Source organism: Triplophysa rosa, linkage group LG20 (genome assembly GCF_024868665.1).
Source record: "Triplophysa rosa linkage group LG20, Trosa_1v2, whole genome shotgun sequence".
NCBI lineage: Eukaryota > Metazoa > Chordata > Actinopteri > Cypriniformes > Nemacheilidae > Triplophysa > Triplophysa rosa.
Genome location: NC_079909.1, coordinates 6,651,580 through 6,671,103, shown reverse-complemented (window position 1 = coordinate 6,671,103; position 19,524 = coordinate 6,651,580). Strand labels below are relative to the sequence as shown.

The following is a 19,524-nucleotide window of genomic DNA, read 5'->3' as shown; positions in this document are numbered from 1 at the left end:
TTCTTTTTTATCCCAAGCTTTGAGCTTCACCCCCCCCCCCAAGGATGATTTGGTACAGTCCACTTGCCCTGTCCTAAGGTCTGAGTGTGAGCAGCTCAGAGAGACTCAGAGGAAGTGCATGAGCACATGTGTATGAGTCACTGAGAGAGAGATGAGCTGAATGAGTAAGAGTCCAGTCTGAGTTCTGGCTGCTTCACATCAGGCCACGGGTCTCCATTCATCTAGAGTCATGAGCTCGAAGGGAACAAACATCCCCAACAGATGCCTGTCATGTGAGTATTTCTCCTTTTTAAGTCACACAGGCAAATGATTTAGGGTGTATAGAGCTGATTCTTCTCAAACTCTGAAATCAAGCTTGGGAGACTGCCTGTCACTATTAAACAAAATAATAATTTCATCAACACAGAATATGGGACTAGTTTTTACTCCAGGTATTTCTTATGGGTTTCTTTTATTTCAGGGTTTAAAAGACACCTGGAGTGTAAAAAAGCTGCTAAATATTTTCATATGAAATTTTTGTGACAACACGCCATATTCATTGAGTGTATTTGAGAGCATAATTTATTTAAAGTTCCCATAAAATTTGGGATTTTATCATGAAAATGTTAGCCTTAAGAATAACTACAGTGTGCTCTATTGCTGACAAAATTCACATTTGAAAGATATAAGCATTCAAAATCTCTCTTCTGCCAATACGGATCAATGATTTTCATGACATTATTCTGCGCTTCAGCTTCTCATCAGTGTACAGTCTGTGAGGTAAATTAAAACACTATTGGCTAATTTAAAAGTGGGAGGGGCCGCACAATATGTCCCATCCTAAATTCCTGTTTCACTGGAAATTACATCAATGCATAAAACAAAGATTTTAAGACACTTCAGTGGGTTTTAAAAATGAGATAAGTCTTTTCCACATAGTTTAGACTTCCCCATCAGGCTTTCAAATCCCTCCCTTATTTGGCCGCATCACATCTCTGGCTGAATAAGGAAAGATGTTCTCAAACTCTTTATTTTTAGAGTTTCGACCATTACATCTTTTATAGTCAATGTTTTGTTTATAGTAAGTCATTTCCTTCCTTAAAATTTCCTTAACTTTTTTACCATTTGTAAAGCTTAATTTGCAGGTCATTGTCACACAGCTTTGTGTTTAAAAGACAAACTTGTAGATTTGTTTAGTATGTCTAACCTGTCTGCTGTCTGTCTTGAACTGGATTGTTTTTTTCTCAATTTTATCAGATGGATTGTGGATACAATCCAAGTTCACGCACGCACACACACACACACACTGCGTGCTTGAAGACTGAGACTGGAAATTAGACAGGCCACAAGAGAATTTGTCACACTATTATGAGTACCATGTCTGTCTCTGGGAGATTTGTGCACCAGATGTTTAGGGTGGTGTCATTCAGGTGGAATGACCGGATTGTATGGAAAGTGTTGCTAATTGTCTTGGCTTTCTTAACTCATGGTTATTACATACGGAACCGATGTTGTCAGGAGGTCACATAATACGAAGGAATACCACTGTGTTAATAGACAATTTTGTTTTTATTCAATATTAATAAGTCAATATTGTTGAATTGACTTCTGAGTGATGCTGACAATAACATTGAACAGAATCATACATTACATTTACATTTTTTACATGCAGTGGAAATTGGGTTCAGCCTAATTTATTGACCTGGAAATTACACAAAGAATACACATTCTTAAGTGTAGGAAACACATATCAGGCTTAACATCTAGAGAAAATCATGGAATCTCACAGCCATTAAATCCAAACAGACAGAACTGGGGTTTTTTGGGGGGATTCTTTAGGAGCCGGTCACTGATGTAACAGAGGAGTAATGGATGACGTCTGTGATAAAGAAAACACATTCCAGACAGGATCTCTTCCTTCGGCGCATAGCACAGACTCACTATCTAGTTCACCAACTCCCTGTTCCATATTTTCACGATGACTGAAAATTATTTCATTCATTTTGTGGAATATACTAGGCCCCCGATTTACACTCTGAAAGCTCTTTGTGGCACATGTCCTCATCTCAGCGTCTCCAGAAATAGAAGAGCTAAATTGGGGGTCGCCTTATGAAAGATGCTGAACTAAATGTCTCTAGGAGGGGGTTTGCTAACAATGACTGTATTGTTAGAATGGAATGCTGGGGAGATATGAGCTGTTGATGGGTTTTGTTGTATCTGGTTTTTACAAATCACACAACACACATGTTGGGTTTTCAAGTTTTATGGGGATTTTCCAGACATAATGACCTAAGTATAGATTCTAACCCTTAGAGGCCGCTTACAAGAGACTAAAGACTAAAAAGCGCAAACTTTTAAAAAACGGGTCTCAAAGTGCAAGTTTTTAGAAACGATGGCATTATCGTTTCTGTGTAAACGCTGAAGGCGGCGGTTTCGAAAAACGATGACGTCATACGCATGCCTATGACGCGTTCAGTCTGTAGTAGGCATGCGCGAGTATTCCCCAAACAATAATGGCGGCCTCCATGCTGCATGTTTGTGCCCTGTGACATACTTAATATCATTTTTCCAGGAAAAAGTAGATTTACTGCACCACTACGACCAGCGGAGACAGTATTTATATGCACACTACTATAAACACACATACACGCCGACAAAGTGTATTAAAAGCGCTTTTACCTTAAAACAGGGTTGGCTATGTGTATGTGTGCGGGCACGTATGTTTCTTTATAGCGCAACAACGCCATCCACTGGTCTGTATTTAAAGCGTTTTTATTCGTTTCCCCAGATCCGTGTAAATGCAGATTGTTTTGATAACGCTGTCATGTGTACGAGAAACTTTTCGAAAACGCAAAGGAAAAAGTTGTCAGTTTTTCATTGTGTAAACGTACTCTTAATCTACCCCATTAACCTTACACTCACAGAAAATGTTGTGCGTTTTTCCTTTTTCAAAAAACATAATTTAAACATCTTTGAGTGCATTAGAATCAGAATCAGAAGAGCTTTATTGCCAAGTGTGCTTGCACACACAATGAACTAGATCCTAATGTAACTACTGCCGAATTAACAGGAAAAGTCACCAGCCGTGATTTTTTCTACATGGCAGTAGAGCAGTATTTACTCGGTTGTCATCAGTTTGTTCGGTTACCAACATTCTTCCAAACATCGTTTGTGATTTGCAGAAGAAGGAAATCATGCAGGTTTAAATGACAAGAGGGTGAGTAACTGATGACAGAATTTTATTTTTTTGGGTGAACTGTCCCTTTAAATAAATCTCAAGTATATTGTGGACATAAAAGCACAGCCGGTCAGATCAGAAGAGAAATGCTGATGAACAGCTGCAGTTGACCTGACAAATTGTAAAATCGCCATGACATCACGTCTTTTATAACAGAGCTGTGACGTCATCATATTGTGCTTGAGACGGACTGTTACATAACCCTGATGACCCCAGGAGTTGACAGAAATGATTACACTATGATGCCGTGCCTTAACTCAGCTGTTTTTCTATATGACACATAAGAAATGCTGTGCTATTGACTTCAGTATCAGTTATACAGTCATATAACTTTGTTTGTTTGCTGTATGCATGTTAAAGGGACAGTTCGTCCAAAAATGAAAATTCTGTCATCATTTACTCACCCTCGAGTTGTTCCAAATGTGTATACATTTCTTTGTTGTGATGACCATAGAGAAAGATATTTTGAAGAATGCTTGTACCTAAACAGTTCTTGGCCACCATCTGTAAACTGTCTAAATAGCTTGTGATTATAGAACACCACATGCCTCATCCAACGTCTTCATTAGCTTTGGTTTATGGGTTTGAGTTTCCTCATTCCCCCAATACCTCCAATAATGGCTGTTTCTATTGTGGGTTACCACACGTTTTGTTAAAAGTGTGTAAAATCAGTTCCTGCCAAACATTCCTTCAATGAGAGAACCAGCGTGTGCTTTTTTAGTCATTATTTTTAGTGTATGGTTTCTTAGTTAGTAAATCTGGACCTGTGCTCCACAGTCCCTGTGGTTTTCAAATTACCTTTCAACTCATTCATCTGGAAAGTTCATTTCCTGTGCACTGTTTTTAAATCGTTGTTGGATGTGGAGGACTGGTTTTGTCTGCCCTTTAAGCTGAAACGCTTCCGAATTCTCTCTTCCGAGTGTCCCTTTGTGGGTTTCAGGAAAATGTCAGTGTTGGGAAGTTTTGGGGATAGATGACCGGAAGAGGTTGATGTGTTGTTAAGATTCCTGCAGTGGTGCAGTAGTTACCTAAATGAGCATTCTTTTCAAGTTAAACCGAACCTGTAACAATTTAGAGAATCTTCAGATGTTAATTTCTGGACTGAAGCATTCCTTGAAAATCACAACTTGGACTGAAGCGTTTATGAGTGCCTGAATGGGTTGTTTTTGGCACTGTGGGGTGGGAGGGGCTGTACGGATGCTGTGCCATGTCCGGTGCCCTGCTAAACCATAATCCCCCCAATGCCTCAGTGCCAGATCCACTGTGAGAGACAAAGAAAACTGGGGGTTGTGAGTGGTGGAAACAGAGCTTAGCCTTGTATGGAGCGAATGACAAATCCGTCCTTCCAGACAATCCGCCTTTCTTTTGCTTTGATCTCACGCGCCTCACGCACCCCTCCCTGCTCCTCTGCTGCCTGAATAGACAACACAGTGAAAAACGTGGGATGGATTGGAGAAAAGGATGAGACTGAGAGGAAACCAGAAAAATAATGATCTCATTCTCATGTGGCTGTTTACGCTTTCTGTGAATGATTTTATTGAATGTTTTGGTGAAGGGCAGGGTCACTTAGCCTCATGGTTAGGTCATTTACTTGAAACCAATCATAAAATGGATGGATTAGAACAGATTTTCTACTTGACGGTAAATCTGACTCTTATTGTGCTCTGCTGTGTTGTTCCCATATTGGTTCTACCCCATTGTCAATCAAAGCCAAAGTGGTTCAGTAGTTTTCTTGATGAACTCTTATAGCTATTATGATATTAATAAAGGCAACTAAATGTTTACGTTTGAAGAAAATGTGGTTATCGCTTGTCCTTACTGCCGTAACCAGCGTTCTAGGTGGTTTCTAGGGTATTCCTTTCATCATTGCTAAGGTAACGGGTGGCATTTTTGTCATATGCTAACGTTGGAATGGAGTTGGTAAGGTGTTGTGAGTTATTGTTATGATGCTGGGGTATGGTTGTTAGGGTATTCAGAATGGTTGCTACTATATGTGAATCCTTAGGTGTTCTGAGGGATTTTTGTAGTTGACTGCTATGCATTGATGCTACTTAGCAATTTTCAGACTACCCTTTGCCTTTTTCAAAAAGCACCAGCAACAAAAGTGATTTATTTGACAATATTTAGCAACTTTTTAAAAGTGACTCAAACTATAAAAAGGAAATTTTGCCTCAATATTACAAACAAACATTTTTTTTACTCTAGTATGTACACATCTCATTTGGAAGGTTGCAAGTTGCATACATCACCAAAGTTGTCTATAATCATTTTATAATGGTTGCTTTTCTGAAATAAGATGAATTATTCATTTTTAAATAATTGTTGTATTTATAAATGCGTGATTGCTAGGATGTTTTGATTGGTTGTTGATGGGACAAATTTAGAAGAAGCCCCACGCAGAGAAAAAAAATCTGTAAAAAACTGTAATTTTCTGTAATCTGGAAAAACAGAAATATACTGTAAAATATTTTTTTCCCTGTAAAATTGTAGGTCAGGATATAAGGATATATTAAACTGTTTTCCCCATTTTTCTTGTAAATGTGCTGTCTTTTTCTGTGATATTATAGTTTTTGACTGTATTTCAAAAATAAATTGTAAAAAAAGACATCTTGTTAAAAAACCCAGAAGATTTTCTGGCAGCTGTAAAATTACAGTTTTTTTACAGTGCAGGTATTGGGGTTCATTTTTTGGACTTCATATCTCTCAAGTCATATAGCTTTAGTGTCGGTTGGAATTTTTTTGCCATATTTTTGCTTGCAACGGGGAAAATTGTCTCTTAAACTGAAGCTTTGTGGAATCAAAAATGGTTCTTCTATGGCATCATTATGAAGAATTTATTTTAAGGATGAAAGTTCGATACTTAGGGACAGTTTAGATGTTGTATCACTGACAAAATAAAGAGAATATGAAATGAATATGATATAACTATTGCTCCATTATATGTTGATAAGTCCACGTGATGTTGTGAATACTTTTCATGAGCTGACATCCATAAACACTGATTCCATTGCAAATGCCATGGCATTTCACTACATGCAACAGTGGGCGCAACGTTTTGTTTTCCGTTTTTCAGCTCAGTCAAATCACATTTTTCCACACTTGCATCTTTCTCAACCATGTACAAAAAAAATGAAGCCACAGCCGCTGCTCCCCTGAGCAAAACGCTTAACCACGCGTTATTTCTGAAACACCGAGTCATCTTTTTATATGCGCGCAGTCAAATACATGACATTTCAAAAACCATTCACACCAGCCCAGTTATGCAACCCTTCATCCATTCATGGCATGTCTGTCGAGTTTGCTAGAGTGCCTCTTGCCTTTCTCTCAGTCTCTATAAACACCAGCATACGGCAAGCTGTCGCTTTTTGAATATATTAGGCTTGGATGAGGTCATGGAAAAAGAGGAGAGGATATGGCAATATAACTGTGTTTAACCGTGTTCAATGGGTTGATATTTGGACACTTGCGAGATGAAGTCCTGTTTTCAAGTCAAGTGTGAGATAATGAATGCAGGAGTAAAGGAATGTTCAATATAAGTGAGGCACTATTGGTGTAATGTAAAGGTGTTTTTTTTTTTTTTTTTACAGATTTTATACTATCAGTATGTTTGTACCCTGTATATAAACCCAAGAGCTTTGGACTGTTAAAGGAATGATTTACCATGCAGTACTCATGCACATTGTATACAAATAATAACTGGTGGTTTCAGCTTCTTGTTGATATTTTCAACTCAACTGATCTACGAAAGAGTAACAATTTTGTGTAACTTTGTGTTAACTCAAGAGGTGCTATATGGTTTCAGCAGCAACAACATAAAGAAACATTATGTGGACCAAACTTCCCGTAGACCTCTGCAAAGAATAAATAACTGTTGAGTAGTTTTAATTTTATTTAATACAATTAATATACAATAAAATATTCAGATAAATTCATATTAACATAAATTAACCAAAACACAGACCAGAAGTTAACTTCGGGCCATGAGCGTGCATCCGATGAAACCGTCTAGCGACAGACGTTCTAGCAATGAAGTTCTGAGACCTTAAAAGACATAAAACACAGATACTGTAATACAGCTGCTTTATGCAGATAAAAGATAATCGAGCTTTTAAAGAAATATTGCACAGATAAAATAAGAGTATAATTTTACATAACTTTGACATAAGAATTTGGAGGCATTTTTGGCATTCAACCTTAATGTAGTTTGTTCAGATGTTTGTTCAGATTGTTCAGATGTGTTTGTTCCACATCGATATTTCATCAGAACATTTCAGCATGTGCGCAATACATCACTAATAGGAGAAATGTGAACCTGGACCACAAAACGAGTCCTACCAAAAATACATTGTATGAGCAAAAATGATCGATTTTTATTTTAGGCCAAAAATCATTAGGATATTAAGGAAAGATCATGTTCCATGAAGATTTTTGTACATTTCCTACCGCAAATACACTGTATTTCAAACTTTATTTTTGTGAGTGGATGCAGCAAAATTGCGAACAAAAATGGCTGGAAAACACGCCTACAAACTTGGCTCGCTGTTGCCCGCTCTTTGGGAATTACCCACTCAAGTTATCTTAGAATTTCTTCTTTGGGGTTCATCTACTCAGCATTTAAACAAACCTATTTCTTTTAGCAACAGCCTGCTACAGCACCTCCGATGGATGACTTTAAAGGTGATTTTCTCAATGTTTCGATTTTTTTGCACCCTCAGAATCCAGAGTTTTAAATAGTTGCATCTCAGTCAAACATAGTCCGATCCTAAACCATACACCACTGGAAAGCTTATCTAATTAAATGATGTGAAAATGTACTCTTAGGACTTAGGTTTCGTTGTCCAGGGTCACAAATAAAGAGCTGTCTGTTTAAAGTTGTGCCCTGCTCACACATGGGTGGCAAACAAGAGCTGTCTGCACTGTTTATTCTTTGACGGCCAGATATAAACACATCGTGTTGGCACTTGGTTCAAGAATGTTGTTGGGGAAAACCCTGCCCTGCATTGCTGAAAAAAGAAACTAACAATAAAAACAAACCAATTAGGGGCCGAGCCCTGATGGAGCTATGGTCACTACTGCTTCTGTTGGTATTCTTCTTCTTCCCCAATGGGAGTCTATGGCAGCCCTATGAACAGTGGTGGACAGTAACGAAGTAAATTTGCCTGAGTACTGTACTTAAGTACACTTTTTGAGTATCTGTACTTTACTTGAGTATTATTTTTTCTGAGTACTTGTACTTTAACTTCACTACATTTGAAAGACAAATATCATACTTTTTACTCCACTACATTTATAAAAAGGTCCAAAAGTAGAAAATGGTTTCTATGCAGCGGGGTTTCCTGTGTGCGCAATTTATCTGGCTTGCGATCTGCCAGGACCTTTTACTGTTGCCAAGTATTTCAGTTTTTCTAAGCTCGCGGTTTTCCGGCAAGCTTTGAATGGCCATTTGGCAGATTTTTTTAACGCAAATCTGGCAACTCTGGGATCTTCCCCGCTAAACTAATGTAAACGTACGCGCTGCTACACCATTGATAGCGCTCTAAAAAGGCAAATAGAACAATAAAAGACGAAAAAGGCACATGTTAAAGTGTGGTGTAATCATCTGTGGGTTACGATCAGTCAAAGATCGTAGAAACATTGTCATGAAAATGATCGGCATAACGGCTAAACGGTAAATAAGCATCACATACACCTTGAGCTACGCGTGCGTGTTAACTTCTGATCTGCTGCTATATCATTTAAAGCGATTTGGAAAATGAATGATGTTTTTACTGAAGTAACTATAGTTGAAGTATTCCTGTTGAAATAAAAACAATAGAACCCTGCCCAAAATACAACATAAAATGTAATGGATTTAATGGTTATAATGGGAATTGTACTATGGATACTTGTTGTCTACTTGTATGTGATGGATTCTATTGGTGGGATGGTAAATCCTATTGGAATAAAACCCAAAACACACTACAAAGAGGAATTTAATTTAAAAATCTCATTCTAATTCAAAAATTCATTGTTTTTTTCAGCAGGGATGGTATTTGCAGTAAAACCACAGTATCAACATATTTACCATTTTCTATATATAGGAACCATACTCCAATTAATAATCTTTAGTAAAACCACAGCAACTAAACATATAATGAACATAGTTCATTATACTAGCTATAGTTTACATTATGTTTGTAGTTAAATTATGGTAATAAATCCAACAAACACATGGCTTCTACACTTTACTATTTACAAGAACCTTACTACTTACTGGTAAATTGCTGCTAAAACTGGTAAAGGGAATATACAAAATAAAAGAACACTGCTCATAAATACATATGCCTAGGGGGCTAATGAGGATAATTAGGCTAAATGATCATACAGGATTATATCTAAACTAAACATATATGCGCTAAACATATAAAACTCTTAAAGGAGTTGCTCACTGCAAAATTTGCCTCCATTGACTTTCCATAGTAGGAATAAAAACTACTATGGAAAGTCAATGGGGGCAAATGTTGAAGTGAACTACTCCTTTATACAACTGATACTGTGAGCTACTCTGTGTATTCAGTAGGTTGCTTCAGAGGCATAAGGTATACGACAATAAAACAATGCACAACTGACATAAAGGAAATTTACTTTTAATACTTAAGTACGTTTAAAAGCACGTACTTCTGTACTTTTACTTAAGTAAGAATCTGTCTTTACAACTTTTACTTGTAGTGGAGTAATATTTGACCAGTAGTATCTGTACTTTCACTCAAGTAAGGAAGTTGTGTACTTCGTCCACCTCTGCCTATGAATCGTATGTAGGAAAATGATGACATTTGGCACACTTGTAGTGGTCGTCCTCAAAAGTCATGTGACCAATTATGGGGGCCCTAGCATTCACTCTGTAGCGTCACCAGCAGTTCAAATATTCGCTTTTCAAATGGCTGTAACTTTTGAACCCCTCAGTCTACAGTAATTCTACTCAGCACATGTCATGCACTCCTCGCTCACGCTCATCGCATGGGTGTTTCTCAAACACAAGGACACATACTAGTGAGGCTGCCTCCTACCTAGAGCAGTCCTCCTAAAGGTAGATGTTTAGAGTCCTCTTCGACATTAAATGCTAGAATGAGACGATGTAGTAAGAGCGCATGGCAACGTCCTTACTGTTTCCCCCTCCGTGGTTACTTTAAAGAGAGAAGTCATGTGTGACCACAGAAAAATAAATAAAATCACAGAGAGAGCATCTCCTATTGTTCGTTTTATTTTCAATCGTGCATATGTTGTGCATAACAATGCAACAGTTCATTTTTAGCTCATGTTAGCTCAGGTCCTTTAAATAATATTAACAGATACAACTTTTCATTTTAATAATGTCATGTACCGTATTATAAATCATTATACATATTGAATTACTCCTTTTCTGCATTTTTCTTTTATTACATAAAAACGATGTGAAGAAAGTGCTGACTGGATTCTCGTGACGTTCTTTGGGAACGTGTGCAAAGGATTGTAGGTGATTTCAGGCAGCGAAGGATACAGTTGTTGTATCCTGCAAAACAGCCTGAACGAAGGACATGAAGCGAAAGCTTCCTTCCAAGCATACTTCTGTTTGAGATGTCCTTCGGCGGCACTTGATGACGTGGCAGCTGAGATTTGCAACCTGCCCAGGACGCGTCCTTGCGTTTGAGAAACACCCCATGTGTTACATTAGACTCCACTCATTACAGCAGTAGCCATTGCTTTTTTTCGCTACTAGTCCTAGAAATTGTGATGGATTGTTATGAAAATTGGCTCACACAATCTTTGGACTGAGCCGCAAAGAGGTGATGGAATTGCGATTTTTGCTGTTGTTCGAAAGTTATGACGTTGCATACTTTTCAAAGTTGACCCAAAAATGGATCTGAGGCTGTATTTAGGCTCAAATTTTTATCAAATTACAGTCCCGGACGTACCCGTGAAGTTTCAAGACAGCGCCAATAGCTTCATGAGATAATTGCTTATAACTCTTGAAAGCTTAGTCTGAAATAAATTTTCTGATGGTCATTATTTCTTCTGGTCCATGTCGATTCCATTGATGCCTCATTTGTCATTTTCTAACATCCGGTTAATAACTTACTGTAAAGCATATGAAAAAGGTTTTTTTTCGTTGCTCATTTGACAAATGTGGTCTATTGTTTTCCAAGCTCCACTCGTAGGATCTTTGGACGGAGCCGCACGGAAAAGGCTGAACTGATTTTTTATTTCTTGGGCAATTTTTCGAGAAATACCTACTGTATGTAAAGTTGACTTGAATTAAACTATTCTGACTGGATGTAACGTTTTGTGCATTACTATGCAAAATTATCTTCTTGAGTTCATTCCACTTATGCTATCTGTTTCTCAAATACATTGTATTTCATTATTTTCTGCTCTACGTTCTCATTTCGGCACCTTCGGGGATTGGCCCATATCAATGCTTGCAGCACTGAAAGTACTGAGTGGTACAACCTGATAAACCACAAGCCTCGAGTCTCTGAGGTTGTTAGTTCGAAGCCCATGTGGTGAGACTGAAACAGTTATTTAAGAATTCTACAGTATGATGTCATTCTCCCCTGAGCTTATCAACCTGTACGGTTTCACGTACATTCCATTTCTGTGGTTTTTGCTCTTGTTGCTTTGCACCAGTATGGCTCTGTGCTGCTGTAGCTCCAGACAGTACTTGAGTATCTGACTGTGTGGTGCAGCTTGTTAAACCCCATACCTTGCGATGTCGAGGTTGTGGGATCGAATCCTGTGAGAACCGTGTAATATATTTATATGTAAAGTCTACATTTCCGTTCACACCTATTCTTCTCAACCTGTCTTTTTTTCACGTACGCTACGTTTCTGCCTTTTTCGCTCTCGTTGCTCTGCTCCGGCGTGGCTCTGCGCAGCCTTGAGGGGCTTGGTCCCATATCGCTGCTTGCAGCTATATTTAATTGCTTACAACTGTTCTTATCCTAATTATTTTAGTTATCACCGGATTGTAGGATATCATAGACATTGAAGAATGCATTTATAAATTGACAAGATGGAGGCATTTTATTAGTTACACGTAAGATTATGCCTTCCTGCCTCGGTGTGCAGCCTGAGAAAGCTTTTGTCAGGTTTCAGTTTGTTTCAATGCCATGTCTGGTGACAGCAGCTGAGCATATTCAACTCTTTTAGTACATGCCAGATAATCTTTACATTATTCCTATTTTAAAGCCTGTTTAAAGGCAGATTTGATTATTCTAGGCTCAGTCATGTCTTCTTTTTATGGTGCCGTCACAGGAGACAAGTCTGGATGTGTTTTTATGGCTTGAAAAAGGAAACGAATACAGTTGTCTGTTGTCTTGTCCTGCAGTGAGCCTTAGGGCTGTTATTTCAGTTGAGGTGGTGGGTGCTCTTATGTCACTTTTCAAGGACAGGAAAACACAAATGCTCACCTGAATGAATGTGTCTTACTGGTAGTCCTGCTTAAAAGACCTGCATAACTGGTTTCTAGTGTCCCCAACAGAATCTTCACCAGAAGTCAACTTGCATTCTCCACAAAGTTTTCCTATTAACCACATGCCAATGCTAATCCACCGGCGAGACAGGCATTAACCAGTTTTTACAAGTCTGGACCAGCGTAGAAGTTCATGCCGGTCTAAACTGGTCTTTTCCACAGGGGGCTCATAATTTGTTTTGTTTGTTTGTTATTCTGTTATGATCTTATTTCATGTCATTTAAATACACAATGCAGTCTAATGATATATTTCCTCTTCTATTAAGTGGCTCCGGTACTACATCTGATGAAATCATGATCTAAAGTCAAAACAGGCTGTTTATGTTTTATAACAGGGATGATAGTGGGGTCAAGCTGATGATGATTAGTTTCTGTTTTGAGATTGCTTTTGTTTACATTTATGCACTTTCATCCAAAGTGACTTACAGTGGATTCAGTTTATAAATTTGTATTAGTGTGTGTGTTCGCTGGCAATTGAAGCCAAGACGTTTGTGTTGCTGACAATGCCTAACTAGTTAAACTACATGAACAAGATTGTTGTGTTTGTGTGTTGTCTCCATATATAGATCAGTGACTAACCTCTCTGCAGCTTTCATGTCTTCTGGCCAGCGAAAAGCACATAGATAATAGAGATTACCTTTCACGTCAATAAGACTACTTACAAACATGTTTGTGTGGTTTACGGTAATACATAGTAATACAATGTACATTATTATAAATAAGGTAACCCATTTAATGACATATTAATATGGTACTTCAAATAATGCCATGGGACACATTTTTTTGGCAGGTATCAGTAAATTTCGTCTTAAACAGTTGCTAGTTCAGAAACAAAAAAAAACACGTTCAAGTGCCATATAGCTGCTATATTTAACTGTCTGCCTAAGAGCTTTAATACACACACCGCCTAGATAAATTCATTGAAGCCTTAGAGCTTAAGTAAAGAAGGTTTATCAGCCCAATGACTCAACAAACATACTCACACATCACACATAATACATTCGCTGTATATTTTACATGGAGGACAGTATCCAGTACAGCATGTTCCCTTTCTGTGTCCATTCACTTTTATCGCCTCACATTCAGTCCATCTTGTTCATGACAGTATCGGCTCAAGTAAAATTGGGTTGAACGGTAATGTTTAATTCACTGACATGACAAGAACTGTAAGATAAATTTGATTAGCAAAAATATAGGATTAGTGGATGTTATGGCTATCTTAAGTTATTGCTTGTATTGCATGGCATTTTAATATTCACTGTTTAATAGTGAATTGCTCTGAACCAACCATCAAACAAACAAACAAACAATAGGATGCAGTTGAGATTAATGAAAAAAAAATGCTTTTAAAGCAGCCATGTCACACACAGTTTCTGCCAATCTCATATTAATCTTGAGTACCTATAAAGTAGTATTGCATACGTCGTATCTTCGATGAGTATTTAGTTCGATCACATTTATAAAAGAGAGATACAGCTGTACGATTATTTCTGGAAAATACGACCTCCTGGGGGTGTACAGAGGGAGGAACTAAATCACGAGCACACAATACATCACCGCAATACATTATCCCTACATAACTATTCATTCACTATAAGTTTGTGTTGTTTACATTATGCACGTACGCGCCAAATGCCAACAAAACACAGACATATGACTAGTTTGATTTACCGCATGAGGTTCATGTCCGGTATCTTTTAGCGCTGGGACCGCTCCATCTATCAGTTTCAAACGATCTCCAAATCCAGCGTTATATCAACCGTTTATATAACATCCATCACTGAAATTCCGTGAACAAACAAACACACTTCAACTTCTTTCTCTATCGCAAGAGTGACGAGCTGCAGCTGCAGGGCCACAGCGCAGCCAATCTTGATGGTAAGCGGGTCTTCCTCGCTCATTGGTTGACGCGTAGGCGGGCTATTTCTTTCGCCTTGCCGTGGGTGTGCTTTTCCGGGAGAATTGCCCAATAAGGGACGAAAACGGATTTTAATGTTCGAAAAAAAACTTTCCGAAAACTTTCCGAATGCTGGGGGAGTGTATTGAGCACAGAAATACTACCTAATACGTTTTTTGACAAGTTGACCATGTCATTCATGAGAAGACAGCACATTTAACATTGTAAATAAGTCAGAATGCATGAAACAGCGTTGCGTGGCCCCTTTAATGAAATGACACTGGTGCAGATAAACAAATGGTACATTTACTGTGGGAAGATCAAGTGTAAACGTCTGCCCCCTGCTGGTGAAACAGTGTTCACAGATCAGCACGGCATGTGTCATTGCTATTAGTGTGACGCTATTAACATAAAGATGTTAACATGAGATGTTTCTTCTTTTAAATAATAGAGGTGAAAAATCTAACCTAAAACTATGACAAAGTAGCTTAAAAAAGTATTTAAAACATAATGACGATTTTCTGTTTAATAAATGTTATTGTGTCTTGTTTGTTGTGATTGGCAGCAAACTCGGATCATGCGCAGAGAGTCCCTGACACAGATCAAAGCCAGCAGATGAGGCTGCGAGAGAGACAGCGCTTTTTTGAAGAGGTCTTTCAACATGATGTGGATGTCTACCTCTCATCTGCACACCTGCAGATAGACTATAAGAGACGTAAGCGATAACATGCATGACATTTTTCTCACCTTGGCCATATTTGGCTCTGTGGACTTTATTCATATAAAAAAAGTTTTTCACACACTTAGTTTATTTCATTTTTTCTATTAACATTTTCCAGCTGTTCATACCTGCATCACAGTAAAAGTATTATATGTTAGTCAAGTTTTTTTTTACATAACGCTTCTGTCCTTCTAAAATCTTATATCTCCATATTTGGTCATTTTAATTTTTTTGCCATAATCATTATTATTAATCACCTTTTATGTTTTTCACTGGGTTTTGAAAATATATAAAAAATGTAAAAAAGTGCTTGTCAACTTTGACAACACATTATTCATTAATATAAAAAGTAGTTTTATTTACATTTCCTGAAAAACAGTGACAATATGTACATTATAAGTCTGGGTCAAGAACAAAGGTAGAAATGACAAATTTTTAATCGGCAACAATCAATACATTGCAAAAAATTCCAGTTTTAATGATTTCTTATAACAAAAATGTAAAATGAATAAAACTTTGCAATTAAAGAAGTACACTACAGCGTCAACAATTTTCTTTTCCATTCCAGCTCCATTAGGAAGCATCTCATCAATGGAGGTGAATGTAGACATGCTAGAACAGATGGAGGTATTGGACATCTCTGATCAGGAGGTTTTGGATGTCTTTTTCAGCTCTAGCGGGGAGGAAGCAGCGCTCACATCTCCACTTCCAGGTACATTCTGAACACCAGCAGTAATTCACACTGACATCTGTTAATTCACTCCAGATCGTGAAGTCTCTGTACTGCTGGCAGTAAGTAGTTAACAGTATATTCATACTGCAGATTTCTATCACTGTATTTTGGGATATCTTGAAGAATAACTGTAATGCTGCATCATACATTGTAAATCATACATACATGTATATAAACATAAATTTTAGTGAGTTCAAGTGTAAATTCCTGTGTAAAACCATCGGCGATACCTGGTATTTACAGTTCAGTTAAGCACAGTTATTTACAACTTTTTTAGACAAGCTCTCTCTCCAAAATCCCAGCCTCCATAATCATGTCAGCCAACCTGATGCTTAAACAAACTTGAATGCTTAAAGTCGGTGACATAGAGGCGGGGAGAATTTTTTGTTTGGATTGTTGTTTCAGACTATTTCAGCATTTCAGGGACATTTTAATGTGTGTCATTCCAAAACAAATTGCTTTAACAAGTCATTTCCTCTCCAGCTTTCAGCCACACTGATGTTGAAGATGACTTTCGCAGAAACCTCACGTCCTCGGGAATCCCTGACTCCTGTGAGTTTAAAGCACGCATGTTGTCCACTTCATCCAACTCCACCTGTGACAGCCAGGCGTCCAATGAGGATGGATCAAACACTCCCGTCATCCAATCAGATGACGAAGACGTGCACGAAGACCGCTTTCTGCAAACGGGAACACCAACGGGCAAGGATGCCACAATAGATCAGCCCGGTCTCTCTTTATAAACTGCCTTGTCATTAATTCCTGATTGTTTGAGAAGCGTTTGAAAAACAAGACTGTTTAAAGGGGGGTTGACCGGTTTGGCCGTATATCAATCTACCACAAACCTTTAGAGGAATTCTCATTCAGTGTCCCCTTCCACCTGGGAGTGTCCTTCATTATTTGACAGACCCTATCATTCATCTTATCGGGTCATTACTGTCATTCAGTACATTTTGTACATGTGTAACTTTAAATAAAAAAATAAAGAAGAATATTTATGACCAAATGCCTAAAGGGAATGTTCAGTAAGGAATTGACAATTACATTAGAGTTATGACTTTAATTCAAGAAATAATATTATACTATATAATATAATATGGTGTAATATTAACAATTCACCCCTATGAGAAGGTTCTGAATAACAGGAATGACACAACATCTTTTGCGAACATTACAAGTATCTAACAACTACACTTTACACAAATATTTTGTAATATTCTCTCACCACACTGCTGCCGTTTAGAGAGACTCTGTGTGTCAAGCTTTGAGTTAAAACCGCTGTCACTTTTAAGGCGTGTATTTTATGAATGTTTATATTGTAGTATTGTTATTTTGGGTCATGAGTTGAGAATGTGTCTTTCATCTGATGTCCACTTATGCTTTGCTATTAAAATAAAGCCAAACTCCAGCTTTAGAATGTTGATGATGGATTATTTTCCCAGAACTTGTGACAACAACTGTGAATTTCCCCAAAGCCGCAACTTTATGTCAATAAAACCTCTGAAATGTTTGAGTAGCAAAAGAAACAATTTGCTTTCTAGTTTGAGGCTGATCTTTCGGTTATCTCGCTGATCTTTTACATCAAGTATGGGCAAGTAGGGAAAGAAAGCTGTCGGGCAATCTTTGATATAGTGTAGATATAGGTGAAATTAAGTCAAAGTGTGTCAATACTGTTGATATAAGGTTGACAGACCAATATGCAAATTTGTCCGAGTGTGATGAGAAAAATTTAGAAAAAAACTAGCAATGAAGATAAATCCCTCTTATGCTATTTTATATGATAAATATAAATATGAATACTATAAAACATATAATATGAACAGTTTGTTCTCTAAATTTTGCTGTCACACCATAGGACACATGTATGATTTTAAAATGTAAAAAAAATATTTTACAGAATCTTATGTTATTTTTACAGATTTTCCACGTATAATGTCAAAAAACTGTAATTTTATGTAATTTGACTGTTTTTACAGATTTTTAATGTATTTTTGAAAATACAATCACAAAACGTAAAATTACAGAAAAAGACCACAAATTTACAAGAAAAATGGGGCAAACGTTATTTTACAGGAAAAATGATTATCATTATTTATTATTTTACGGTTTATTTCTGGCGCCCCAGCTGCAAGAAAATTTACGTTTTTTTAAGGGATTTTTTTCTGTGCAAATATCTGAATTAAGTAAAAATTGTATTATGCACATTGAGAAATAGTGTACTAAAACATTCTGTGGTATTTCACAAACCTCTAACTAGGCATCTGGATACCTTAAAGGTGTAGTTGACCTGAAAATAAAAATGCTGTCATCATTTACTCATGTCAGAGCCTCATGTCAATCCATCCTGTCTCACTTTATTACTTCTGCAGAACACAAAATATATTTTGTGTTCCACACATAAATAATTTTGGCCATGATAATTGTGTAGTGAAAATGTGATGTGGTGACAGCCCTAATTCAGAAGAGTTTTGTTAATAAATGCCAAAATAACCACGCTTGTACTCAAATGTACAAGAATATTCAGTTTACTAACAGAAATGCAGACGTTTTGGCATCAGGTTTAGCTAGCCGCAACCGTTGACTAAATCCAGTAAGAATGTAAGGTTGACAGGTGTAAAAATTCAGCTGTACAGCAAAACAATGTGTTCTTGACTCTTTTCTCTCATGACCAAACCCCTCGAGAGGAATGCAGTGGTGCATCATTCAGACACGCACATGTTGAATATTTTTAGACCGGACAAATACACTGTAGACATGCTTAAAATTGTTATTGTAATTTATTTAGATGTGAGACAGAAGGTCACTGTTGGCACTTTTTTAATTATTGGTCTAGTGTACACAGATTTATCAGGCAGACAACTTGTTGTTAAGTCTTGTTTGTGGATGGTGTCGCAACTACCAAAATTATTCTCGATAGAAGATGCCTTACTGGAGAAGTAAAGTCACAAGTTTCCCACTAAATATAAACTCACTTAAATGAATATGTTAATAACAACAGACTCTACAAAAGCATGTTTAATATTTTTGTTTTGGTTGCTTGATTCCATTAAATAAATATGTGGATGTCTTTAAAGGAGGGTGGGGTTAGAAGCACATGACTCATAAAAAAAGGCCCCAATATTCATGAACCACTGATACTTGATGTTGGGAAACACCTCCTGGGTGAAATTGCAACAAGATTATCACTTTGTTTGATCAATGAAACTACCATTATCCTTTTGAAGTTGTGTTTAACACATTTCGTTTCTAAAGTAAAAGTAAAATCATAACGATAGAAATAAATACCATTGAATTTTTAATAAACTTTTTAAGGGGTACTTTCATCTACATAAATAACAAAATAATTTTTAAAGTTTTTAAGAAGAAAAAAATACACAACAGTCAAAAGTTTGGACACTTGACTGAAATGTTTTTCATGATTTTTAAACATTTAGTGTTTGTCTAAATGTTAAATGCAAATTGTTTTGAA

At 37.2% G+C, this 19,524-nt stretch overlaps 1 protein-coding gene across 2 annotated transcripts; it reads left to right on the top strand.

Moving 5' to 3' along the window:
- The first annotated feature begins 97 nt into the window (after positions 1-97).
- si:ch211-253b8.5 (dysbindin) lies at positions 98-18,364 on the top strand. Of its 2 annotated transcripts, none has more exons than XM_057362822.1 (4): positions 98-272; positions 15,167-15,316; positions 15,891-16,034; positions 16,539-18,364. In XM_057362822.1, the coding sequence occupies exons 1-4, from the start codon at positions 230-232 to the stop codon at positions 16,796-16,798; spliced, it is 597 nt and encodes a 198-aa protein (XP_057218805.1). In that variant the 5' UTR covers positions 98-229; the 3' UTR covers positions 16,799-18,364. The 2 variants fall into 2 exon arrangements, with proteins under 2 accessions (XP_057218805.1, XP_057218806.1); XM_057362823.1 differs by lacking the exon at positions 98-272 and adding an exon at positions 4,654-4,858.
- Positions 18,365-19,524: the final 1,160 nt, after the last annotated feature.